At 47.0% G+C, this 26,795-nt stretch overlaps 1 protein-coding gene across 2 annotated transcripts; it reads left to right on the top strand.

Annotated features, from left to right (window-relative positions):
• Positions 1-372: 372 nt before the first annotated feature.
• Positions 373-4,323, top strand: LOC107195102 (sorbitol dehydrogenase-like). 2 transcript variants are annotated; one of them, XM_015584877.1, is made up of 8 exons: positions 373-571; positions 1,642-1,675; positions 1,887-2,047; positions 2,351-2,514; positions 2,660-2,844; positions 2,940-3,118; positions 3,206-3,327; positions 3,528-4,323. In XM_015584877.1, exons 1-8 carry the CDS (start codon positions 518-520, stop codon positions 3,679-3,681), a joined length of 1,053 nt encoding a protein of 350 aa, XP_015440363.1. In that variant the 5' UTR covers positions 373-517; the 3' UTR covers positions 3,682-4,323. The 2 variants fall into 2 exon arrangements, with proteins under 2 accessions (XP_015440363.1, XP_015440364.1); XM_015584878.1 differs by lacking the exon at positions 373-571 and adding an exon at positions 1,255-1,390.
• The last annotated feature ends 22,472 nt before the right edge of the window (positions 4,324-26,795 follow it).

Genomic DNA, 26,795 nt, shown 5'->3' with positions numbered 1-26,795 from the left:
CACATTAGTCGTCTTATCAATTTCCATGTACCTAGATTAGGCGTTGTTGACCTATTGCGACATTTTCTTACATTTATCGACAATCGTGTTCTTCGGTTTCCATAAACGGATTATTTCGCAACGCATCAAAGATCTTGAACTCTCAACCGAAACGAGAGGGAGAGATTAAGTGTTTGGAAAAGTACCGTTGAATGTGTTTCGATGTTTATCGATCCGTGATACAGAGGTAGAACCAAGTGAATCGCGCAAAAATAATATGACGTAAGCATAGACAAAAAAACGAGTAGTCCATTTTTATCGCGGTGGTGTAGGTAAAGGAGCGAAATTTCAAAGTGTTCTACTGATAAGGCAGCCCGTCGCGGTGATAGGAGGAACTAACCGTCAGTACATATACGTACGTGTGTATGAAGACCGCGGTCTTCTTTCCCGATTCGAGTTTGGATTCAGTATTCTGTCGTGAAAACTTCAGTTTCATTTCGTTTGAATCGTTCGATATTCGCAGACATCGTGTTCGATCATGGCTCAGGACAATCTCACCGGTATTCTCTACGGTATTAATGACATACGGCTGGTTAGTATAAGTCCTCCAAGTACTTACGATTACGATTACGACAGTCGCTCGTCTTTCAAAGAGACTGATAGTTACCGATATCTACTTCTATTTATTTTTGAAGCGTACGGAGATTGTTGTTACTTTACTTTCCTTGATACGAACTGTTGTATTTCTACGCAGAAGAATTTCCCGAACACGTTCTTCGTATTCATGGTGTGTTAGCAGAGAGGTTGCATAGTAGATGTAGATTTAACTACTTCTTGTTTATAATATCTATAATAGTTTCTCGGAAAGAGATTCCATCGTTTTTGAAACGATTAAACGTGAAATGGCGCGAGCTAGTTTATTTTGTTTCGGTATGCAATCACAACTCAACTTACTCAACTTTTTCATCCCGTTGCCCCGTGATTAATTGAAATTGGTCCGTTGCGCTTAGCGCGATTAAACGAACGACTAGCATCAATGACGGTCCGAAATATGATGCGCGACGAGACCGGACGAGATGCGACGAAGTGAGACGGGATATTATCCGCGTTGATACGAGGACAAGGTTCTCTATTTCTGTCACTATTTGTGCGTTACTTGTGGCTACCTGCATGTTCAATCTCTTCCGCGTTATTACCGTATTAACGTTGGACTATGTCACGCAAACAGAACGCTTTAACAAGTCAAACGACGTTGTCCCGTTGCCTTGTTGTACATACATATTTCCTGAATTCTATTCGATGTTCTGCAAACTGTCCGATAGTTAATTTTTTTTGGTTCGAGCGAAATAAAATTCAAGCATATATTTAGCTAAACTGAAACGAAACAGCTGTTCTTTACTGGTGATAGCATGTAAGTATGTTAATGCCTGTATACACACTGTCGGTGGTACAGTATTATCTGTTTTCCATGATAGTTTCATACAATGCGGTAATTAAAAGATAACGAGTATAACTCTCGCGTTGCGGCGTCGTCTGCGTTTACAAGAAGTGGAAAAGGCGAGTAACAGACAACAGTAGTGTTAGAAAGGATATGTGACAGACAAACTTGTTAAAATGACCTTTCTGACTTGCTTTATGCGCATATCCTTTTTTTAATTTCAGGAACAAACTGCTATCGAGGAGCCTGGCCCTAATGGTAAGTGTCATAAGGTGATCTGTGTTTTGTCTTCGAACGCTTTTACTTATTACGTTCGTCTGGAGAGAACGTTAACTGTATCCGGAACATTTGTTTCTTCGGCGTAGACGAAAAAAGTGAGCGAAGACAAGATGTTGCTTTTCTTTATGTTATCAGAATTCGTTCGATCGGTTCGAACGAGGTGTTAATTTGCTTTCACGTTTACACATAGAGGTACTCTTACAAATGAGTTGCGTCGGCATCTGCGGTTCCGATGTTCATTATCTCGTGAATGGGAAAATCGGTGACTTTGTAGTGCGCGAACCCATGATCATGGGCCACGAATCTTCCGGTGTTGTCGCCAAGCTGGGAAAGGATGTGAAGAATTTCAAGGTATGTGAACATGACACGAATGAATTTAAGATTCGAACGAACATTTCTACCATAAAGTAGACGTACACACTTATAATATATATGTATGTGTGTGTGTATACATATATTGTATCTAGATTCACATGTACATAAGTGAGTAGGTATTTACCTACATACGAAAACATAACACTACGCATCGCTTAGTTTAGGCAAACGTTTACGTTTTCCATGTTGCTATATACGTGAACGATCGAGTTGAAGGACGCGATCATAAGCAAATTCGTTTATATTTTTTACGTATGATTCAACGAATGTTTGATTCAGGTTGGTGACCGTGTGGCTATCGAACCCGGCGTGCCTTGTAGAACCTGCCGATTCTGTAAAGAAGGCCGTTACAACCTGTGCGAGGATATTGTGTTCTGCGCTACCCCTCCGGTGCACGGAAGCCTCAGACGTTTCTACAAACACGCGGCCGACTTTTGTTTCAAGTATATAACTACGTTTGCAAATTGATCGCGATCGGACCCCCGGCTTCGCGGGACCCTCCAACGAGGAGATGACCGCGAGCGTTTATTCTCGTCACGGGATTACAATGTATTATACTATAACTAGTCTACCTTGTTTGTGGCGTAGGTTACCTGACCATGTGACGTTGGAAGAAGGTGCAATGTTGGAACCTTTATCGGTGGGGGTGCACGCCTGTAAACGGGCGAATATCGGCATTGGCATGAAGGTGTTGATTTTAGGTGCCGGACCGATCGGGCTAGTGTCGTTGCTGGTAGCCAAAGCTATGGGCGCCAGCAAGATCGTTATTACCGGTACGTCGGAAAGACTATTGAAAATTGTTTGTTGAAAAATTACAATATGAAAAATGTAGCCCTGTTCTGAAATCGAATTCAAATTTTCTGTGTAGATTTGGTGCAGCACAGATTGGACATCGCGAAGAAACTCGGTGCCGACGAAACGCTTTTGATACGCAGGGAGGGCACGGAGGCTGAAACCGTGAAGAAAATTCACGAGCTAGTCGGAGAGGAACCGGACAGAACGATCGACGCGTCTGGAGCTCAGTCGTCGATTCGCTTGGCTATTCTTGTGAGTTTTTTGCTGTTTACGTTCGCGGTGGCTCGCTTCAATTGAGATATATATATATATATACTTAATGTATGTAAATATTTTCAGGCAACGAAATCCGGCGGTGTGGCAGTTTTGGTAGGCATGGGAGCACCAGAGGTCCAAATCCCGTTGATTAATGCGCTTATCAGGGAAGTGGATATCAGAGGCGTGTTTCGATATGCTAACGAGTACGTGCAAGTAAATGGTTTTTACTCGAATCACGTTTCCTAAATTTTTTCGGGAGCATGAGCTAACGCGAGTTTATCGCCCGAAATTAATTCTTGAAACAGACGGGAGCCTCTTTTGGCCGCGAACCGTGAAAAAATTCGGATGGAATAAATCACGAAGTAACGAACTTAAACGATACTTTGTTTTTATCCTTTTGTAGTTACGCCGATGCATTGGATCTTGTGGCTACAGGGAAGGTAGACGTGAAGCCACTTATAACTCACAATTATAAATTGGAGGACACTCTGGCAGCGTTTGAGACTTCGAAATCGGGACAAGGGAATGTCATCAAGGTTATGATACATTGCAATTAAAAAACGGACGTTCAACGAGAAAGACACCAGTATACATAGACCGCCTTGCTCACCTTTTATGCGATGAGAAAGTTCGGTAACTGTCCACTTGTGACGAAAACTGAACGAAATCTCTTTTTCTAATCATTCGAGACTGTGAATCCTTGCACCTGCCGAAAGTATGTTTGAGCCAAATAAAACGCACCCTGACGAGTAGGGAACATTGGTCGTGTTCCACGTAAGAATATAATTATTGAAATTATATACACAGATCATAGTAATTAAAATAAAATTAAAAGACTTATTTTTTTAGTAATATTACCATGATATTATCATGTGCTTGCGATATTAGAACGCATCACGATATTGCCGAACAATGCTGTCGTACGCGGCGGGTATACATATAGGTAAATATCGTATTTGTATACATACATATACGCGTACGCTCCATAAGCGATGCAAATAGTGCGCGCAAAAAAATTTCCTTTTCCTTTAAGTCAAGATTTTGGCACTCCTTATTCGCACCAAATCCAACTTACGATTCGCAGGATCAAGATGCGGACTCAAAGATGCGATTCTGCGTTTCATCGAACCGAGGGTTTATAAATTTCCCTTACATAAATAACAGCATGTTTTCATCGATAGTACCTTCGTTACATTTGCGACCCCTCCCAATTAGCGATTACGATGTCGACTGTTTACTCGATACCGATGCGACTGCCGATTCGGCACCTTGTTCCTTAAGTACGTAATATGTAAATTTATTTCGTGCGAGTACATAGTACGCGGTAACGCGTCATAAGAAACTCATACGCTCTTGTACATGTATACATACATATATAGTTACTTACCGTCGTTGCATTCCATTGCGTGATCATCAAGCGTTCTACCTCCGTCTGGATACATACATCGGTTTGCCGGATGTGACCCGTACAAATGGAACAACGGGTCTTCTTGATCCACATAGTCGTGGGCGTAACGAAAAAAATTTCTATGTACATATGTATTTGAAAGTCTTCGTTTCGGTACTTGTGCATTGAAAACCGCTTCCCTATACATACAGAGCGGTGGCAGGGGTACTTATTTGCAATGTTTGTCAAAATGAAATGGCGCAACGAAGGTGCAATACGAAAAATATGTCGAGTGCTGCTACTTTTTTTTTCAACGATTCCATGAATCAGAACTATTCACCGGCGCGGGCTTAACCATCTGCGATATTGTCCGACAACAATGACACCGCATGACTTCTTCTATTAGCCTTCTACGTTACTCGAGAGGTGGTACTCGAAGCGCACAGTCTGTTTCTGAGCCGTGTCTGTACTCGAGTCCCGTTCTTTGCTGTTCTCCAGCATAGATACCCGTCGTGTGCGTACACACAGCGTGTATCATATGTACGTATGTAATATCGTATGTATAATACAATACAAAAATGGATGTATATTTTATGCACAAGGAATCTCTCGACAGGTAAGGATAACAATGGACGTTGTTAATTTTCCCTCCTTCAAGTCTAACATGGAATATTCCGCTTCTTTAGATTCTTCTTTGGGCTTTGAACTCTTTGCGAGTATGAACAATTACGAGATTCGATTCGAATACATACCTCTGGAAGTATGTGAATTTTCGTTTCAAGATCAAACAGTTCGGTGTCTACGATAAAATTGTAAAATATCCCGAAAGTAAATAGGCTGTTTTTGGACGAGGCGCAGGTAAGATGCTTGTTTCTCTATCTCTGAAAATGAAAAAAGCGATTGAAATATTTTTGCTTACCAACGACCGTATGCATTTCAGGGAAGTAAAAAACGATACATGGCAGTGCTTAGCGGTACTTATTCGCATGATACGATAGCGTAGGGGTGTAAATGTAGCGGATGTATACATCGGAAGTGTAAATAAGACTGTCGATTCACAGATTTGGGGATAGATGGCTGATCAATGAAGCAAACGCGTCTCGTTTCTTCAATTTTCCGACAATGAGAGAAGAAAGCGAAGGAGAAGGCGGAGCTGACAATGGGAACGGAATAGCGCGTAGCGGCAGGGATGAAAAGCGGGCGACGAACGAGCGAGCAAGCGAACGTTGTACGTTATCGGGGATGGTGGATAATTAATTAGAGTGGCAGCGGGAATGTAAACAGAAATTCGGTCGGACGAGGCGAGCGCTGGGGCGAATTCGGTTCGGCCGACTGGAAGATTTCGGTATATTCGGTTTGGTCTTTGGAGCAAACATAACCGACATCGGTGCGTTTCCCTCGAGAGAATCGTCGTTGACGTGTTCAGATTGACGCTGTCGTGAATGACGACGGGATGGACACGCGCCCGCGCACTCACAAAGAAAGCTTTAGGTGCCCCTGATATATACATATACATATGTATAGGTACGTATTCGTGTGCGCAACAGTAAATAGGTACTGTACGTATACCTGACTCCAGCTAACTACAGACGTATTTTTAGTTATTACTGGTGTATCGAAAAGGGAGTTGGATTGCTCGACATCCAAGAAAAATCGTTGCGACAGCAGCGGCTTTGGCAGTCGATGGTAAAAATGGTAACGCGATACACGACGGACCTTGTTCATGTATGTTACTGTTGGAGTCTTCTTGGTATATGTAATTCTGTAGACCGCAGATTCATAGATACGCTTTCACTTTGCGGTTTTCTTGCACGATAGAACACGAGACCGTGGCGTTTCACGGAAATATACCTGTGCTTCAAAAGCGGAAGGAAACGAAAAGACGGTCAGGGTGAACGGATGTCACTTCCGTGACGTGGAACGTCTTCTCGTTTTTACGTTGCGGTGTTGCGGTCACCAGTCACCTGACAACCCTTATCTTTAGCCGGTGAGGTGTAAGTTTGAACAGAATTTTATCTATCATTTACTCAGTTACTAACGATCGGTTCGATCGACGTACATATCTGTATCTATGTACTTGTAGGTACATATATCGAAATAGCGTTAATGGAATCAGTTGGCACGGTAATCCATTTTCTCCAGACAAGAAGCAGGTCGTAGGGAGGTGCGTGTAATTGTGTTAGAGTAATTACGTTATAACCGTACGGATAACACTTTCCCGAATAACAACGGCAAATGGTAAGTATCTCGTAGCCAAAGCGTGGACGACAAGTAGATCGAAGCTACTCGTAAAGATTAACTCTGTACCAAATGTTAAATACTCGAATCTTCATTTTATATCTTGTCTGGGTTCACTTCGTATTCGTGGGAAATATATCCTATATAATAATATATTTATATGCGTTTACTATACGCGCACAGGAAAAGCTCTTTTCCTTTTATTCTTTCGTTTATGCTTTAGCCAAGAAAATTGAACGAATCGAATTTTTCAGCGATTTTGCAGAACGGGGGATGTTGATGCGAGAAGCGAACGAGTTGGCAGCGGATTCGACAAATCAGGATATATTTGAAAGGAACGTGGCAAAGGAAGAAGGAGCGAAAGGAGAAACGACAAACGGCGCGGAGCGGCGCGGCGCGGTGCGCTGGAACCGGAAAAGGTGGAAGGGTGGTAGTTATCTCGCGAGTTCGCGTGGGAGGTCACGTTGGATAGGGGGTAGGTGAGCCGACCCACGACCTTCGACCAATCACGATCGTAGCTTGAAACCGGGCTGCCAATAGGAATACCGTCGGGGTGACCCCGTGCGCGATTCTCCTTGCACTTTATCACCGAGAAACCACCCCCACAACGCTAAAGGTGAAACCTCACCTTTCCACACCCGCACAGCCTCTATGCCGAGTACTAAGCTCATCGACTTTTCTTTCCAAAACGAGCAGACTCGATTGGAATCACTAATTCTTTCTCGATGATTTTGTTTCCGATTACAGATTACGGGTTGCCAAACCGATCACACACGTATCCTCTCGAACGAGATTTCAGTCGAATAGAACGAAACAAAGAGGAATTCGATGTTCGAATGCAGACTGTAGGAACGAGTACATATTTACGTGTTACGTGTTCGAGTGTGTTATGGTCGAGATGGAAAATGGGATTTAATGAAGAGAGATGTTATTGAGTTTTGGTATGAATATAGTTTAATAATACACAACGCTTTTAAATACAACGATACAAACATGATTTGATGATAACGACACGACAGGAAAACTCGGAATGATAACAAGATGAATAACACAATCACGCAACAACTTCAACTCTCAACTGCCTTCGTTCGATAACACGGAAATGATATACAGTGTCACACTCTTTCATATCCTGCAATAGTGATAGGTAATGTCTAGTAGTTTTTCGGTCCACTAAAATTTCTTTCTTGCTATCCATTAATGCAGTCGGTTTATAGGCTGGCTTAAGAGATCCTTCCAAGGGACGACATCACGCAAAACTCGTTTAACAAAAATCTGACAACGATTCTACGAGGTATGGTTAGCGATCAGAATTTCAACGTATATATCTGTAAGTATATGCTAGAGGAACATGTTAAACTGTTAAAATTATCATTGCCGCTTCTCAGGTAACAATCGATCTCTCGAAATAGCTGTTGCGTTCGAATGTTGATCTACAAAGAATGAAATTTCTCTCGTTTCCATTTGGTTTCAATTTCGATTTGAATCGTCCAATGTACGACGATTTCACAGTAACTTTGTCTGCCGAGGAAGATACAATGCCAAGAAGTGTTAAACAAAAGAATGGATACTTTTTCGAACCTGATAGATACGAGAATTCTTTTACCGGTATTTGTTCCTCATTGCAACCTAATCAGCCCTCGAAGGTATTCTCAAGCGGTCCTCTTGTACGATCCGACGTTTCATTAGTCCTCTAATGTGTCTGGTATCCTGTAGGTCGTTGTTGCGCTCCAAGAGGATCGCTACGTTTTTTTCCTGTCTCTGAAACAGCAAAGATGCGTCGAGAATATACTATACCGGCTCTGCGTCGGAGTGACTGATGAACCGCCGGCTAATTACCTTCTCCGCGAGCCTCGTAATACGAACGTATTAATAACCTGCATTTATATATCAGTGAAAAATGGCCGTTTCGCTCGCGTCTCGAACGTAGAAGAGTCGTTCGCTTGTGTACATAAAAAAGCATAGAGGAATGAATTCAGTGCGCGTGTTCCGCCGCACGCCTCTCTCTTGGAAAGGATGATTCGTTTAAAACAATATGCGCACTAATCCATATTTCCTTTTCAATGCAGCTTTATTTCTGTACACGTTTGAATCGGAACGCAACATGAAACAATGTTTCGTCGTATCGCGCGTATTACTGTTAACATGGGACTACGTTTTCCGCATCGTGATGCTCCCATAACCCATCATCGGAGATTAAAATTGTTTCGCGTGTAGAATTGAATCGTCGAGAAAGGATGCAGGTACAGTTGTACGTGTTCGTGCGCGCGCTAATCCGTGTAATTCAGTGGATCCAGAGCGATGCGATGCGACGCGACGTTTCGTAAGATCAAAGCATCCGGAGAACCCATTCACTCTGTCTCGACTTCGATCGAGTATACATATAAGACGGAGAAGGCGAACTATGTGTGCTTTTTTCAGACGACTGCGTTTAGAAATCAGGAGAATCCAGAAATTAAAACGACTACCTTGATCTTTACCGTAATCTCGAAAAGTGACGGGCGTCGAAGTGTCTCTCATGGAAATACAACTTCCTCCCGTTTAATCACGGTCTAGTCGACCGCGTAAACATTTTCACCGGTGATCATCCTGTCGCGAATCGATTCTACGAATGAACGAACTGCCCCCTAACGTTGGGTTCACCAACATCGATAGCAGCAAAAATTCCTTCTGCTATTGTAATTTATAATTCAGTCACTTTTCACGGAGCACATTCGAAATATTGCAAGAAAAACCGTGACGAAGCAGCGGCGAATACTGTACCCTTTTAATCCTGTGTTTCTCTTCTTCTCGTTCCGATATCTACAAGTGTTTCGTTGTGTCGCGAAACGTTATTTCGACGTTATAGTTCGTTCCGAATTTCCTTCAATTACGTTGTCATCGCTCGATCGATGGATCGATGAAAATCACCGGCATCCGCGCGAAACTTGAATAAGACGAACGAAGGAAGGGGTGGAAATAACAGAACGTTGGAACAAACAGCTGCCGGGAGCGATAAAACGTCCTGTCGCGGCCTGGACCCGCGATTCGTAATATCCCGGATATGCGTGCATAGAACGCCGCGCGAACGACTGCCCGGAAGTAATTAGCTTCGTATTCAAACTTCCCTCTCCGGAAACGTGGACTCTTCAACGGATAACGCGCGTCCTAGGGGGTTAGGGTGGGGGCGGTAGAAGAGAGAGGGGCGAGGGGGTGGGGGAGAGGGCTGAAAGAGAGAGCACCTCGTGTTGACACACGATCAGGGGTAGACCGCAAAACACCGGCGAGGGAGGAACGATACCTGCTTCTCGAAACGTTATTTCACCGAACAGAACCGACAGCACTACATTTCCGTGCAATTCGTTGCGTTGACGGACACAACAACGTTGAGTTACTGAAATTATTCGTTACGATACGAAGATTCTTTTCGAGGCACATATTGACTTTGGTAAGACAGGGTAAATGATACGGACAATTGTGGGCGTGTATTCGAAGTTTGCAGTTTACGGGTTCGTTGCGTCGTGAGGGAAGAATTCTCTCCCTTTCTTTCTCTCTCTCTCTCTCTCTCTCTCTCTCTCTCTATCCCTGTTTCCCTCACCGGTGCCAAGTACCGTAAGTTAACTCAGAAGGAAAATCTCCTTGCAGATAACTTTTTATCACTGACGACTTTTGCGTAAGAAATATGAATTGTTAATAGGAGGTAAAAGCAATTTTATGTACTCTACATAACTGCGTCGATATATTCTTAGAAGCGGTCTCTTCCCTGTTGTTCGTCTCAAGGTGGATCGCCGTGGCTCGCACCGCCCCGCTCCGCCTGGACTATGTAAATCGAGTCAACGTTCCATCCACCGTCAGTCCTTCGCCACCATTCCCCACCCTCAACCATCCGCATACATTACTTTTTATTTCATTCCGCCTTTTCTTTTCAATGTCACTTTTATAAAAGACTCTCGTTCGCCGGAATTCTAGATTCGTCCATTACGTCTCGTATTGTATATACGTAGGTACATACACACCTCGATCAACGATACAACATGGTATCGCTATCAATGGAATCGGTACAGATGTTCGACGAAGAACATCTATTCGGTACCGAGGAATTACACCAAAGAGTACAAAGTACGAGCGAATCGCCTAGCCCGAAGATACAGAACTTCTACTCCCGAAGTTAGTCTCCCACTCTCGAGGTACGGAGAGTCGCATGCTACGGCGAGAATTCTTCGCAACAGGCAACAACAAGAAACTATCATTGGCGGTGTGGTGGGAACCCTCTTCCCATAGCACGCGACTTTCCGTACGCGTAGCGAGCAAGGCATCCCGAGCCGCGTAGAGGGGATATCCCGAGAGTGGGAGACTGATTCCGGGAGTAGAAGTCATGCAGCTCTGGCCTAACCGAACGAAGCTTCTAAAGCGGCGAAAAATTTAATAGAACCGGTCGGATGATCGATGTAAGATAGTTGACACGGAATAGCAAAGATTACGAGGGTGGGGAAGGGAGGTGTTGGTTGAGTGGTTGGTTGCCAACCGCATCGGGCGCACCGTGAACAAACGCTATTTCGAGATGAGCGATCGTTCCCACGAGACGAGACGAGACAAGACACCCCATCCAAACTCGTCGCTCGTCTTATCTCTCCACGGGTCCACCGACCGTGCTAATGGAGCGATATCATCCGAATCTCGAGAAGAATCAAAAGATATTTTCGCAAGTGTACGGTTACGATCCCTCTTATCCCCGTCTCGTATCGGGAGAACAGATGCTTCGATGGAGGAGAAAAGTCTTATCCGAGGAGGGACGATGACCGTGCAGGTGACATACGAGGCGTCGAGACCGCCTTCGTGGCGAACTAGAAGCAAACGTGTTGCAGTGCGACTACGCAAGAAGAGAAACCGCGTTGGATCGGAAAGCTGACCGTACGAATCTAGAATGGCATCTGCGGGGGCTGCGAATCCCCAGCCCAGCGTGACAATCGCGTCGCGTCCGTCAACGAGAAGGGAATAAAAAGAACCGGGAGGGTTTGCCTCAGTGGGTGGAGGCGAGGGCCAGCAGAGAGACCGACGAATCGACACAGGGTGTTTTAAAACGAGTGCTATCGATAATCGAAATCGCTTCGGGGGTTGCGGTTGCCCGGGGCTCTGGGGTAAATCTCTCTGCTCGCCCCCTTCCATTTGCGTGGTCGGTCTACACCGCGCTACGTCGCGCCACGCGGTACAATGTACATGCACATATGTACGTGTATACAATGCACGGATAGTTGCATGTATGCGTAGATGCACGCGTGTAAATACCACATACGCATACGTGAATCGAACCACGAGGGGTATCGGTTCGCCAGAACGCTCGGGTCAGACGTGTCCGATTACCAATTCGATCTTCATTTTTTCGGAAATGTCTGCGATAACGTACACGACCGCTGCGTCGGCGGTCACCATTCAACCGGTTGCTGATTGGAATTTCTTCGCGATCGAACGGCTTCGCGATATCGAGCGCGCAAACAGGTGGCTCGATCACGGAAATCGACACGAAATCGTTTGTTGCCGGCGCGTACGTGTCTCTGTTCGTAATTAACGCGCGTGACTATATTTTGATTTTTCACCGAACATCTGTCTCGATGATTATCGCGACTTTACGACCGGGTAGAGATCGGCCTGCGACCGTTACGATCGCACGGTTCGTTCGTTCGCGGTCCTCGTGATCGCGACCCCCGCTTTTGTCTCGTCCTTTGTATCGAGCGACGAATAACCCACGAAGCTTATCGGGTTTCCTGTCGAAACATCTTTCCGTGTACGTGGAAATTGATCGTTATGTCCTTCCGGTTGAACGGGAAGCGAGGATCTGCGAAAAAAAAGCACGGATTCGTGGGGTGCTCTTGTAATAGAAACGATGCAAGTGTTACGCGATGATCGAAAATCGGTTTCGTTTCGGGTAACCGAGGTCGTTACCAGTTGAAATTATTTTTTCGCGTCGAGTTCGTGTGCATCGTTCGCGGGGAAATGCGTAGCGTATAGGCTCGCAGGCAGCGAGGGAGGCGCTGGAACCCCATTTTATCCCATCCGAGAAGTTTCGACGGGCGAACAATCTCTTCCTTGGTGTTCGTCTGTTTCGTATTGTCCCGGCGCGGCGTACGAACGGGTCCGGGTTAAATGTACCGAACCCGAGATAATAAACAACAATAATACGTTCCCGAAATAAATAACGCTCGGGATAACGGCCGATATCGCGAGAATACGAAACTGTTGTTCGCCAATGCGCCGCACGATCGTTCGTCATTTCTGGGAGTCGTTTTCTCGCGAAATCGATAAGCCGCAAAAGGAAACACGGATTTCCACGGTTGATCGCTATTTGTGGTTACGATTACCAACGGAGAGTAGCTTGGCAAACGAGCGTGGAAATCTGGAAAGGTGGAAAGGTGGAAAGGAGGGGAACGAGCAAAATACAAAAACGCAGCTACGTCAACGATACACGTTCGATCGTTACAGCTACGAGTATACGAGCTGGTAATGAGGTAAGCAACATCTCGAGTTTCGAGTCGAGAAAAGGGTGGAACGGGTGGAATGAGAGGATCGGGAAGAATCGGTAAAGCGGTCGCGTAGGAGGGCAGCCAGTGAAATCGATAGGAAGGAAAAGCGAAGGAAAGCGATGGAACGAAAGACGTTTCGCTATGAACATGTACTTACGAGATAGAGACACGAATGTAGACGCAAAGAGAGAAGCAACGCGTTCAATTTGACGAGGTGTAAGTAAACAAGGGAGATCCGCGAAGTTTGCTCGGGTAAAGGTAACTACGCGACGTCCTTTAATTTACGGTCCTACTTCGACATTGGTGTGCGACACGATGCGGCGAAGCGGTTAGAGAGAAAGAGACAGATTGAGAAGAGAGGGAGAGAGAGAAGATGAAAAGGCGAGGAGAAACGGTTCGCGTGCGGGCAATGCTTTCGTTCGGGACGGATGCGTTAACATGGTCGATCCACCAGCGTCGTCTTGGAGCGAATCGTGTTTCCAGCTTGTTCGAACAAACAGAAGGGGTGCTCTTCGGTAAATAGTTATTGTTTGGTACGTTGTTTGATGTACCTACACCGATGCGTACGTTTGAGCATCTTTGCACGTTCTTGTATGTATAGGTGTACGCACGTACAATCTTCGAGGACTTGGACGCAACTTGTTTGTCAAGACGGGCCTCAAGAATAGATCTTCTCGATCGATAACGGTTCGACGGAAGCTCAATAAATTCGATCTTTCTCTTTCGGTTTCGACTAGGGAACCGTGTGAAAACAAGTTTAAATCCCATTTGACTCGGACGCTTGTTACTAAATATGTGGCCTGTAAAAAATGAAAGAAAAACGCAACCGATGGAACTTGAAAAATCTCTCCATAAACGAGAAAGCTTAAGCACGGTCCGTCCTCTGTATGACCGAAGGATTCGGTCTTAAACAGAACGTTGATGGTGCATCAAAGAAGAAAGTACAGGACCCAGGAAAAGAGAAAAGTAAGCAGAGAGGAAGAGACATACAACAGCACACACACACACACATAGCGAGAGAGAGAGAGAGAGAGAGGAAGGTAGGAAGCGTGCAAACTCGCGCGTGTATCTTACATTCAAAAGAGCAGGGATAAGGCTAAGCTTTGGGATGCGAGGCGAGGAAGGCGGGCAGTGGTTGAGACGAGACGTTGCGACGATGGCAGGCAGGGATCGGGGGTGCGCGAGCAGAAGAAGTCGAAAGTCTACCGCGGGGGAAAATCCGGTAGGTGGGGTACGCAGGTTGTAACATGCAAATTTGAACCTTAAGGGTTTTATGTCGGCCGATATCTCTGAATCATCTCCCCTTCCCTTTCGTCTCCTTTCCTTCCCTTCCTTTCGTCTCCCATCCCACCCCATCCCTTCGTTTTGGCCGCGTCGATGGTGGCCCTCGGAGGATTTCGACCGATTTTATCCGATGCGGAATTGTCTGTCGCGTTTAAAGAAGAAAGGGGAACGCAGGTTTTCGCTGCTCGTTTCCTCTTTCGGAAATCCAAACGATTCGTCGTCCGCGCGTCGTTACCAGTCGCTATCTCTCGTTTTTCGTTTTAACGATCTCCCGATACCAGGTTCGGAGATAGTCGGTCGACGGTCGAGGAAACATATCGACGGGACGACGATTTCCCCGGCTTGAGCAGGGAACCAAAAAGCAACCGGAGGGGAACAAGCTGTGAAACGTTTTCCCTGATTTTCACACATGGTATTTGTCGTGGTCTCTTGAGCGGTGGCCGCAGCGATCGGTTCGCGATGCGCGTTACCGCGTGCGCATCATGTTTATGAAAGCAACGCGATGCGGGGCGGCGTGGCGGCCGCGACTCTCGTATCCGATTCAATTTAGATTGCGATCTCGATCGGCGCGTTCCAATAAAAATACGCGGTTCGACTGTCGCATGAATTACGGGGCGCCGCATTAAAATCGTTCGCGATTCCGTATCTGATCATCCAGCCCGTAGGTAGACTGTATAAGCGGCTCGTTTTTTTTTTTTTTTTTGTCGGCGAGTTGATTTTTTCATGGGAACAAGTCGACGATTTCCCGTTTTCGCGAAAGATAACATTGATGCCCGTTGACATCGGCAACCGAATTTTTCACGCCCGTGATCAAATTCACGTTCGCATCCATCAGAATCCACTGAGAACGCGTTTCATTCCGTTTCGATTCGTTAATCGCGATTACGCTTGGCGATGATACTCCCGAAGCAAAAAGGAAAAAAACTTCGTGGAAAGGGGCGAACGTGTCGAGTACGCGTACGTATCGTCCGCTTCTGTCGCGTGAAAGAGCTCGACGGAAATCGATCGTGCGGATTTTAATATCTCGGCCCACATTGGCTGGGCATTTGGTAGTCACGAGGCACTTTGCCCATTCATCATGGTAACGTAGTAGGTTACGGCACGGAGGGCGCGCGATTAGAATCAGTTACCCTTTACTTGCGCGCGTTTGCCGTCCCCGCGGTGATGGGTAACCCTTGATATCCTGGACAAGGATATCCCCTCGGGTGCCATCTGCCAAGGTTCGCTCCTTCTATCTCCTACCGTTCTCCTACCTTCTATTTTGCCGCTACATCCTCGTACGCCACCCTCGATTTTAACCACCTAAAGCCGTTCTCGAAAAATTAATAAGCGGAGGGCGCGACGCACTCTCGTTCCGTACCGTTTCTGTACACCTCGGTTGGCACCTTGGCTTGGACAGCACAATTTTTCCGCGTTGGCCCTCTTCCATCTAGCTCTCAATCTTTTTTCCATTCCATTCGGTTTCTTTCGACAAACTCACGTCTCATCTACGAACTTGTTTTCAATTCGATCGAAAAACAAACGCTTTCTTTTGGTAACTCGTATTTTCTAATATATCAACCGCAGCTCGTTCAAAGCGCCAAAAAGTACGTATTATTTAAGTTGTAACATTTCCTCAGACCCCAGCCCGAAGGGATATCGTTTAAAAAAAGAGGGAAGCACGGCAAAGATGAACTCGTTCGCGGGCGCGCTCACCAGAGAAACAGAGAGAAAGAACTGACCAGGAGATTGCCGCATTGCCGACGATATACTCGTAACTTGGGTTATACGGAGTTGCACGGTCGCGTCAGGCTTTTTCACAAACTACTCTTTTGTTCTTTATTTATTGCGACATGAATAAAACACGGAGGTAGTCGACGAGGATGAAAAGGGGAAGAGGGGAGAAGAAGCAGTGGGCCGATGTGTATTAAATGCGGTATAATTTTCAAATTTCGAGAAATAAATAACGGGTAAACGATGGGCCGTCTCGCGTGGGATCCCCTTCCCTTCGATGTCTACGGTCCCCTTGAAAACGCGCATAAATTCTCGAGGTCGGAGCGGTGCTTCGAATCGACGGAAGGATTTTTTCAGGGAGCGAGCGGAGATTGCTCTAGAAAATATCCCATTATGTTTCCGTTGTTGCGGCGAATCGTCCAACAAGTGTTTTCCTTCCCTCCGCTTGAATCCGAATCACGTTCTGTCTCCGTCTGTTTCGGGATATTATGGGTTAACGGTGAAACGTAATCGCGCGTTTACATTTTCGCTTATGCGTTCGACGTGTGAAGAGCGGAGGAACTGCGAGTCACGAACGAACGAACGAGAAGGCAACACTTGCGGCGACACTCGGTACAAAAGTTTCCACCGCGTTTCTTTAATTGGTGTTATTAATCACGGTTAATTACCGGGCAACTTGTAATGCCACAAACGGCTGGTTCGTAAGCGTCGTCTTGGTCGAGCTTGCCGCAACGCTTTGACCGCAAAGGCGTAGCAATTGCTGAAAAGTACCACCTGTATCGCAGAATCCACGACGTTTCTTGCTGTTACGCCGTTGTGAATTAACCCCGAGAAGCAGTAACTGGCATCCGTGGCTGCAATTAGTGCGATACTGCATGGAGTGGTTAGCGTTTGCGTCCCAACGACGTAGCGTCCGAAGGGTTCCTCTACCCAGACACCAACGTCGATGGCAACGGCAACGGCTCGTTTCGATCGTTCCAAAACATTCGAGCATTCTCGGAATATGTTTGATTTTTTTCGTTTTCTTGTTAACGGTACGACATGGTCACCTAAGTATGTACATATAATGTCGCCGTGATTCGAGAGGTTGAATAATTGTTTCGAGATGCGTTTTCCGAGTTATGCGAGAAACGTGATTTTTCGACAGTATGAAAACGCGTATTCGGAGCGGGGAAACGATAAAAAGTCGGCAGTTGGTGTTGTGAAAACGACCGCCTAAAAGAAAGGACGCGAAGATGTGCGTGTGCGCGTGGCTCGGAGGGATGCAGAGGCGAGACAGAATCTGTACGGCGCGACGGGCGACAAGGACGAGGGCTGGCTTTAACGAGAGTACCGCGCATTAGCTCGCGTACTGCAATATTAAGCAGAACACGAGTGTTTTGCACCGAACTTGGGTTCGGCCATGCTGGATATCGATTTCGACCCACCGGCTGGACGAGGTCACCGTCTCGGACGCGTCGGACGTCTCGATGTACTGTATGTACAACTTTTTCGTCCAACGACCGCGTTTTTCTTTCTTCGTTTCTTCGTTTGTCCGTTCCCTCTAACCACGGGGCAAATAATCTCGACGAAAGTATAGCGGAGTGTCGGCGTGGATTGCTTCGATCGAAAAGAAGGGTTGGTTATCGAGATCGAAATGCTCGGAAATGATCATCGTCTTCAATTTCTATGTTCACACTAATGGAACAGAACACTAGAGTAACCGATTCCGTTTCCGAATCGGTTTAATCGAGAACGCGACGAGGCGACGCGATGCAAACACTTGTCTGGTTCAGAAAGGGAGTTTAAGCAACGATGCCCGCGTACTGTACAGGATCGGTTGGGTCGTATCGGGGCTCGAGTCGCCACGGGAGAAGGAGATTAAATATTCAAGCGCTTTCCATTAACGGACCGGTTTATACTTATCGAGGATAAAGTCAAAGGGGTGGTTCGACGAGTCACGGTTCGGATGCAAAATAAAGGGGTAATTACCTTTGCAGAATGCTCGCGGCTTAGCCCTGCGAACGGCGCGGCGAGTCGGGATGTTGGTCGATCGTTTCGAGGATACGCGAAAAAAATGGGAGAAAAAAACGCAGTGACGCAGCTTTGTGGTTCGCGTGTAGCGGGTAGTGGGCAACGGAGCTGGAGAAAGAGGCTGGCAATGGCGGGAGGGTGAGTTGGAAGCCGTGTCGCATCCCGTTGGTTACTGTGTGGGATGTAATAGTTTAATTCGTATGTAAATGGTCTACGAAGGGCAGGAGAAAAGTCACGGGGCTAGGTGAAAAGGGCGCGCGAGCGATTTGTACAGGATTCTCGTGGCAATTAGAATTACGCGATCGAACACCGACACCATCAGCGTCACATACTCCTCTATCGGTAAGTTTTTCGCGACATCTTGTATTCCACGGTTGCGCGATTATTTCCACAATAGGTGTATACATGGAAGAATTTCTCAGTTGAACCCTCCGAAGGCGGTTGAGATCAATTCGTCGATTTTCTGGCGATGATGAATAAAAGTTGGAGAAGAGAATGAAAGGAAAGAAACGGCAAGATAAAGAAAGGAAAGGAAAAGAGGAAGAAGAGAGAAAAACGGGAGATACTTGGCGCAGCCGGTTTGGACCGGGCTGAGCGATGGGAAAATGGTGGTGTGAGACGATGCGGATCGGAAACGCGCGCGGTGGGCTTGTCGAGCGGCAATTAGTCTAGCCGAACAGTTAGCTCGCCGTCCGGATCATCGTCGACAGAGAGTTTCGCGTAGGTTCGACCGTCCGTCCCGTATTCCGTGATTTATGTTTGCCATACATTACCCACCGAATAATCCCACGAAAGGGTATACCGCACTGGAGACACCCCCTCGACCTCGACGCCTGTGGACACCCGTCCCCACGGGTGCGAGGGTCCGTGCACGCTACGCCTGCCACCCGGCGTTTAACCGCTACTCGCTGATCGCTCTATCTGTTTCAATTAAAACCGTGCTCCACGCGACAATACACCTATTGGACTGTCGCTCCACGATACTTCGCGAATCCTCGTTATCCGTCGACTCTCTTCGGATCGCGTGTGTCATCGTTAAATTTCTCGATCAAAATGCCTGTAATTCTTATTCGGATAGACCACAGAGCGATACCGCTTTCACGGTTAGACGATTGCGATTTGAGAATCAAACCAGGAGAAGAAAAGTGATTGCGTTCTATAAGATCGAGGGAATTGTATCGCACGAACAATACACGAGAGTTTTACATTATAATTAACCATAACAGAGTCGGCCGATGTGGCATCGTTGTTCACCAGTTTCCTGGTGGTAGAATGGCCATTATCTTCGGGATTAGGCTGTCGGGTTGGGATCGACGCGTGAAGCACAACGCCGTTAGACTCCCTAAATGGCTCCGCGCTCGGCGGAACCAGTCATTTGCGATAAGGGCTCGTTCGCGGGGCTAGCGCGTCTCGCGCGAGACCACTCCTTTTCGTCCGAGAAGCCGACAATACTCGAGAGGGAGAGACAGGCAGCCCGAAGGGAGGCTCGAGATTGCAACAGATCGAACAAAGAGGAAAGTCGAGCTTCGTCCCGCTCGCGCTTGCGGAACCAGAGGCGCAAGACGAAGACCGAAAGGAGTCGGTAACGGAGAAGACGCTGGATGAGACGAGGTGAGACGAGGTGAAGCGCTCTGGGACGGGTGCGGCAAAGAACCGAGGTAACGGGAACGATAGCGGGGCGGAACTGAATAGCGACGTTACAATCAAAGCTTAATGCCTTTCAGAGCGAGCCAGACGATTCGGGATTCGCGCGCGAGTTCACCTCGGAGATGGTAATTTCGTGGTGAACGACGCGGGACTAGTTTTCACCGGTTGTCGCACTGCTCCAGGACGTCGATAGTCGAGTAGAGAAAGCGAGAAAACAAGAAAGAAAGAGAGACGGTTTCTTCTTCCTTTCCAGTCTTTCCTTCGTTTATTCGCGCGAACCAGTTGTTCGGTGAGTACCGCATTTCATGGACTACACGTTTATTTCGCGAATCGAATAAACGTCCGTTCCGACATCGATCGAACCAGGGTACGACGATGACGATGACGAGGAGGAGCGTGGAGCGTGGAGCGACGCACCGCGGCACGGCACGACCGAGCCAAGGCGCTAGGGAGCAATTCCCTTAAATGCCCTGTCGTCCGCAAAAAGCCACTTCGTCTAAAAAACAGCCTGGTACGTCGCGTCCCTGCGCGCTCCCTCGCACTCGTATGCGCGTCGACACCCGCCACTCGATCTATCGCGCTTCGGTTTCGGTCCGTTCTTTTTCCTTCTCCGGATTATATTGGTCTTTATGGCACCGATAAAGTGCACCGTCGATTCCTCCACCCTTCGCACCGCGACCCTTCTCGTAGCCATGGCCTCTCCCCTTAGATTCTCGCCTGAATTTGACGTCTTACCCCTGCCCTTTCCACCCTCTTCCCACCAACCACCGACCACTGACCACCTACCACCGACCACAATCTCGTCCGAAACCGTTGGAATCATATTGCGCGCGGCTTGACACGAGTGGCACCGGTATCGCCAACGGAACGAGGCGCCTTTGATGCGACTTCCCTGAACGCGTCTACGTTCGGACGATGCTCGTCGCGTCCCGATACGCCAGCGGTCAGATGTCCGTCTTGGGTGGCATATTTTCGACCAACGAAAGATGACGCAGCTTATAAATCGTCGGATAGGTATTTTCTCATTTTTCTTCGGGAAACTACAAAGACAACAGGAAGAATACGACGGGATCGTGTTCGTTCAATGTCCATGGGCAGATTGTTGGCGTTTCGCACAACCGTCACGCGTCCAACTGGTTTTTCCAGGTTTATAAAATCGGATCGAAACGCGAATCTCGCGGTAAATTGAACGGCACCATATTTCCAATATTCGAAGCCTCGGCGGAAGTTGCAGTCGCTGCAGGAAATGAAACGCGTGTCTAATTTCCAATGCCACTCGTTCGCGGCATGTGCACTCGCGTGTTGCTCGATCGATCTTTCATTTTCTCCTTCTCTTTTCGAGTTCCCGTGCGAGTCCTCGGCGCTCGATCGAAACGGTCTCGGTTAGGTGTATTTTTACCTCCTTTTTCTCCGTCGCGCACAAAAGGTCGGGTTCACGTAAGAGTCGAAAGTCGTGTTCCGAGGAGGTCGGGAAATCTTTCGAATTTTCGCATGTCGCCACGAGTACGCAGAATGATAACGAACTTTATCGTCGCTTTGATTCTCGTTCGTAGGAAATTAAAAGACTAACGGCGATACACCGTGAAGCGGAGCCATGGGTGGGGGTGTAGGCCGTGAGCTGCGAATAAGAGTCGTGGCTGGGGGCTGCGGTCGAGGTTGGGGTTCAGATCGAGGTTGGGGTTGTGGTTGCGCATCGCGAAATTCGTATCCGTCGCCCAACGTCGGCTTTCTCATCCCTCGTTCGCTCGCTACTCGCATTACGTATGCGGAATGAAAGTGCCCGATCCGCCGCCTCCAACGTCGCGCGCATTATCGTCTATCGAAAAAATATGAATAAGCTTTCCAATTTCCGACGTTCCGTGACATTCCTCTATGAGGGTGGGTGGTGGTTTTCAATGGAACGCGAACGATACACTGAAATGCCATCGGATATTTCGACGCGTATGCCGCATACATTCGGAGATTCAGTTTTTTCGTCTGTTAGGGATGTGGATCTCCTCCTCGTTGTCGTCGTCGTCGTCGTCGTCGTCGTTGCCGTCGGACCTTCTACGAAGAGTTGGTTTCAGTCGACACGGAATTCGTAGCGACGCGAACGGAATGCAAACACCCAAACGGTTCTTTTTGCGGCGAACAGACCGAAAACGATCGAGGAACGTTTTCGAGCTTTTGTCTCGACGAGAGAATCCGTAGCGCGCTCGAGTCCAAAAGAAATCACTCCTCCGTTAAAAGCTCGATCGTTTTAGGACGGAATGTTTAAGGGTGATTTTATAGTGTCCGGCGCAGAGGTCAACCTATCCTCGGATACATCACCCCAGACCCTCGCGTCTTCTTGATGGATCGCGGTTCACGTTCTCCCGTTCTTCTCGTTTCTCCCGTTTTCTCCGCCCTGGTTCCACCGCCTTTTCCTCTCCCCCGACTGCCGGATCGTTTCAGCCATTCAGACCCCACGTTCTTAGTCTTCGATTTCTCATCCCGTACGATGGATTACGTATCGTATTCTTATCTTTGGCCTACCTGCGATATCTTTTCGCCGCGAAACCTTTTTATCTCCTGTACGATAAAGTCGCTGAATCGACGAATCGCGATTGTTTATCGGTAGGTATATGAAAAACACATCGTACGTATCTATACATGGAAATTATTTCACGCGGACAAACATCCTGCGTATTCTTCTGTCTCGCTCGAATTCGCTCGAATTCGAGCTTCGAAATAGCTCGATGACGAGAATTAAGAGAGAATCGAACCGCGAGTATCCAGTCGATTTCATACGATCGAGAGAACCTCTAGGTCTCGGTACACATACAACTTCGGACTTTGAAATTCCGTCGATACATCACGCCTCTGAAACTTTGTTTGCCCCGCCTACGCCACGCTCCGCCTTGCCGTGCCAGCCAACCTTTTCTTTTCTTTTCCATTCCTTTCCTTTCCTTTCTTTCACCCTTTCTTCTCTCCTTAACCACCCCAAACTCTACATAGTCGCCCCCGACACCCTCTGTCGTTCTCTTGCTTTCTATTCGCACCTCTCTCTCCCCTTCGATCGCGGTTTCTCGGTTTTTTTTCCACGCCTGGTTTCCTCTGCGTTTAAGTCGCCGATAAACGGAAGTCACGCCCGATCGAAAGCCGTCGTAATTTTTTTGCCAGTCGCCCGGCCGAAATTCTACCACGGAATACCTTCGTCCCCTGTTACCATCGCCGATCTACATTCTGGCCAAAGACCAAATGCACGTTTCGAGGAGAACCGGGATTGCGTTTGTCGAATTACTGGCGTATGCGTACGTTTTGGGACGACGCGACGGCAGCAGGAAAAAAAAAAGTTTGAAAATTTGAACATGGACAAAAAAGGGAGAATTGCGGCAGCAGGCCGAAACGAGCGACGAACCATGGGAGGAGATAGTAGCTACGCGTAAACCTGTATTAAATGGTCTGCCGGGGGTTAGTGAACGAGAGAAATGCAGAGATCGTTTGTAGCCCTCGTAGGTGTGTATGCGCGCGCGCGGTCGCTCGCGTAAGCGACGACAAAGCGTTTGCCATTTTGTGTACAGTACAGAAACCGTAGTCCCTGGTTGACGGTTTCGCTCGTTTCGGGCAGCCGTTCGCAAGAGGGTAAAAGACGTACTCCTACGAGACTTTGACAAGTACCCTTATCTCGTTCTACGACGTATCTCTCAAATACTCGGTCCACCTCTGTATCCCACTTCCTTATTCGCGCCTTGCTTTTCGCCTCCTTTAACCGGCAATCAGGCGAGCTGCTGGTTTTTCGATTTCGTGTCGACACGATTCAATTTCAGCACTCTTTTTCATTATACATACATATATCTATATATATGTGTGTATGTGGGGGGGAGGTGTACATGTATAGTAACAGATATACACAGACACATATATGTAAGCTAGTCATTTGTTGAAATCGAAATGCTAGGGGAGAAACTACGACGTTACCGTTGCTTTGTGTTGGACCACGGTGACTGTCGCGAAGAAAGGAACCACAGTTTCTCCGCTAAACACTTTTCACAGATACAGATAAGATTTGAAACGAGCCTGACAGTTCAGAAGAGACAAGCGGACCACGTACCACGGACCGCGTCACTTCTCAAAGAGGCACCGTGGCGAAGTACATAGAACTTTCCTTGTAACTTAGTCTCGACGCGGGAACATAACTTTAATTACAGAAGTTCGTGCATTGTCCAGGAGACATAGGCGGCGCAAGAAACCGAGCTCTTTCTCGAGTCAAAGTTTTCCGCGTGTTTCGAGACAAAGCACCGAGGACCTAGCGGCAAAGAGGATCGCGAGAGATCGGAAAGCGAAGTGCGGAAGGAGACCGTCTAAAGATGCTGTTCCCCTATCGTTTCATCTCCTTCGCACCCGCTGCTTTTCCCGTCCATTCTCAAATATTAACACGCCGACACCAGCGAACGGAAGTAAACGTCTTGATCGAAATGAAAATTGTGAAAAATGGAAATGAGAAATTACCGATCGCTACCAAGAATAGGATCGTAGAAATTGATTAGTTGCGACTCTGATTGTGACTTTCGAAGATTCAATCTGGGAGTTTAAAGTGATAAAATTCCAGTGACTAAAATAGTTCTCGTTCTCACTCGCGATTTAACAATTATTCGGTCGCGCGAACAGAGGGTAATATTTCGTCGCAAAATTACGAACGTTTGAGAGAAAAGAAGGAAGAAGGGGTGTGAGGAATGTTCGAATCATTTTCCCACGCGAGATGTTCTTTGTCGATAGAAACGATAGAGAACAGCAGCAGCTAGCACGCTCGATACGAGTTGACACGAGCACGCGACCAACAAAAAAACAGAGTCTCGGAGCTCCTACGGTACTCTTAATTATCTTGTTAGACGAGCAGTCGGCTGCCACCGCACCTACTTAAATGCCAACGCGTTCTGTTCTGCCGCGTCCTGGCGCGCCGTGGTACAGATCGGTTTCCTTAGCTTGTGCATTCGTACAGGAAACTGCCTTTTTCCATTAAAAATTCAGTCCAAGTATGGATTACAACTATTTTAGACGAACGCTTGTTTCGAAGCGATGCGACGGGACGCAACGACGAGTCGACCACTGGTCGGATTGTTTTTCGGCGAACGGTAATGGGCTACGCATCGGACGTAAACCCTCGCGTTATTAAATGGTTGACTCAATTCAAGAGCAAATTGACGGACAAAGAACTTAAGTCGACTGCTTGCTAACACGCAAGCGGTCCCATCCAATCGAGAGGACCACCCAAACTGTTGTTACATCTCTCGTTACATATCGAGACGATTCGTATTTCGGTTTTATCAATCGTGGCGAGTGTTTCGGTTCGATTCTATTTCGAAATTTTGTCGACCTACGTATGTTTCGAAGAAGCGTGTAGAAGCTCGATAGATTGCATCGATCATTAGACTTTTCAAGCGGAATGGCTTGAAAAGAAACGTCCACGACCGTGTCGTATACGGTATGCTGGTAAGAAATGAATCGGAGGAAATGATCGCCGCCGGAACGTCATAGGGGTCTTCTAAACAGTTCACTTTGATCGTAGTCTTCTCACGATGAACTGGTCGGTGAACCTTTACGTCGACCGCCCCGTTTAATTGACGGAGACTATCTGTTCATGCGGGATAGTCTTAAAAATTATTGGATTTTCGTGGCGAAGAACGCAATCCAGCGCTGCCTCTATCGTGCCGCTACGATCATTCGCTTTAGACTCGAATCGATGGTTCGATCGCGAAAGGTCGAACATCGTGCAACAAGCATCGTGACAATTGCTGGTCTCGATTCACGTTTCGAGCTCTGTATATTTTTTCCATTTTCGCGACGTCCCGCTGCGAAATAGAAAACGTTCTTCCGCAATCTTTCGAGGGACTACTTACTTATGTAGTATGTACCTCGAAGCAACGGGAACGAGAGGAAACGATTCGAGCGTACCAAGCTTGGAAATCGAGGATGGCTTTAGGAGTATTTTCGTGTAACCTGCCAGCTCGAATCCGAGTCAACTTTCGAAGCTCCCAAGAGTCCGTTCTTCTTTTACTTTTCCCAAATAAACCGACAGCTAATCGATGGCGCGTCAACATCTCCGTTTCTTCTTCTCTCGATGTCTCTCGAGATACTCGGTTCGAACATTTCATTTTTTCTTCGACACGATCATCGAGTAACGTCGTTCCGCGGCCAGTTTTATTTTTCGATTCGATACGGGATCTTGATTCATCCTGACACGACGACAGCAGGAACTCGGCGCGTTATAGAGGTTACAATCTGGCAATTTGTGTTTCTAGTTTCTCTAACTCTAGACCCCAGGAATCGATTCGCGTCGAATCGAAGGAAATAACGTTTGGCAAAGTTGAAAAGCAGGAAGACTAAAGAGGAGAACAGAGAACAAGAAAAAGTAATGGAAAGGATTGCGGATCTAGATGACAAGTTTACGAGCATAATGTACTTACCTATACCTATATTTTCTTACTCACGTGTAGCGCGTTATACATATGTAACGTTGTCTAAATTGTACACAGATGCGATCGGACAGATACGATATTGGCGTCGTCGCTGAAGCAGGTCTGTCGTGATTCCGATGTTTTCTTCTTCCCTTTCCTTCTCGCAAACGCATTTACGTTTTCCCCTGTTCTCGCTGCTGACTTAGGAATCGTTTCCTCGGTGTCTGTTCGTTTCAACGATTCTCCGAATTCATCCTTGATCGAACATTCGAAGTTGGCTTCCATTTTACTTCTAAAATAAATCGCGAGCATCTTCGACGAGATTACGAGAGAATTTGTACGTATAGATAGACGTATAACAGGGCAAAACGACTTTGGGGCAAGAAAGGGCCGGAGAAAGAAGAATCGGCAGCTGGGTGATTTGCAGCGGCATCGGATCCAAAGCCTGTCGACGTGTTCAAAGTGAACGGCTCGTG

Source organism: Dufourea novaeangliae, unplaced genomic scaffold, assembly GCF_001272555.1.
Source record: "Dufourea novaeangliae isolate 0120121106 unplaced genomic scaffold, ASM127255v1 scaffold49, whole genome shotgun sequence".
Lineage (NCBI taxonomy): Eukaryota > Metazoa > Arthropoda > Insecta > Hymenoptera > Halictidae > Dufourea > Dufourea novaeangliae.
The sequence above is the reverse complement of the archived record's forward strand: the minus strand, read 5'-3'. Positions and strand labels throughout refer to the sequence as shown.

Bases quoted from the DNA above. Each gene is read 5' to 3' on its own strand.
- LOC107195102 (XM_015584877.1), top strand. From the start codon at position 518: ATGGCTCAGGACAATCTCACCGGTATTCTCTACGGTATTAATGACATA. The intron at 572-1,641 runs GTTAGTATAAGT...TTTTAATTTCAG, and splicing joins GTATTAATGACATACGGCTG to GAACAAACTGCTATCGAGGA. The intron at 3,119-3,205 runs GTGAGTTTTTTG...AAATATTTTCAG, and splicing joins CGATTCGCTTGGCTATTCTT to GCAACGAAATCCGGCGGTGT.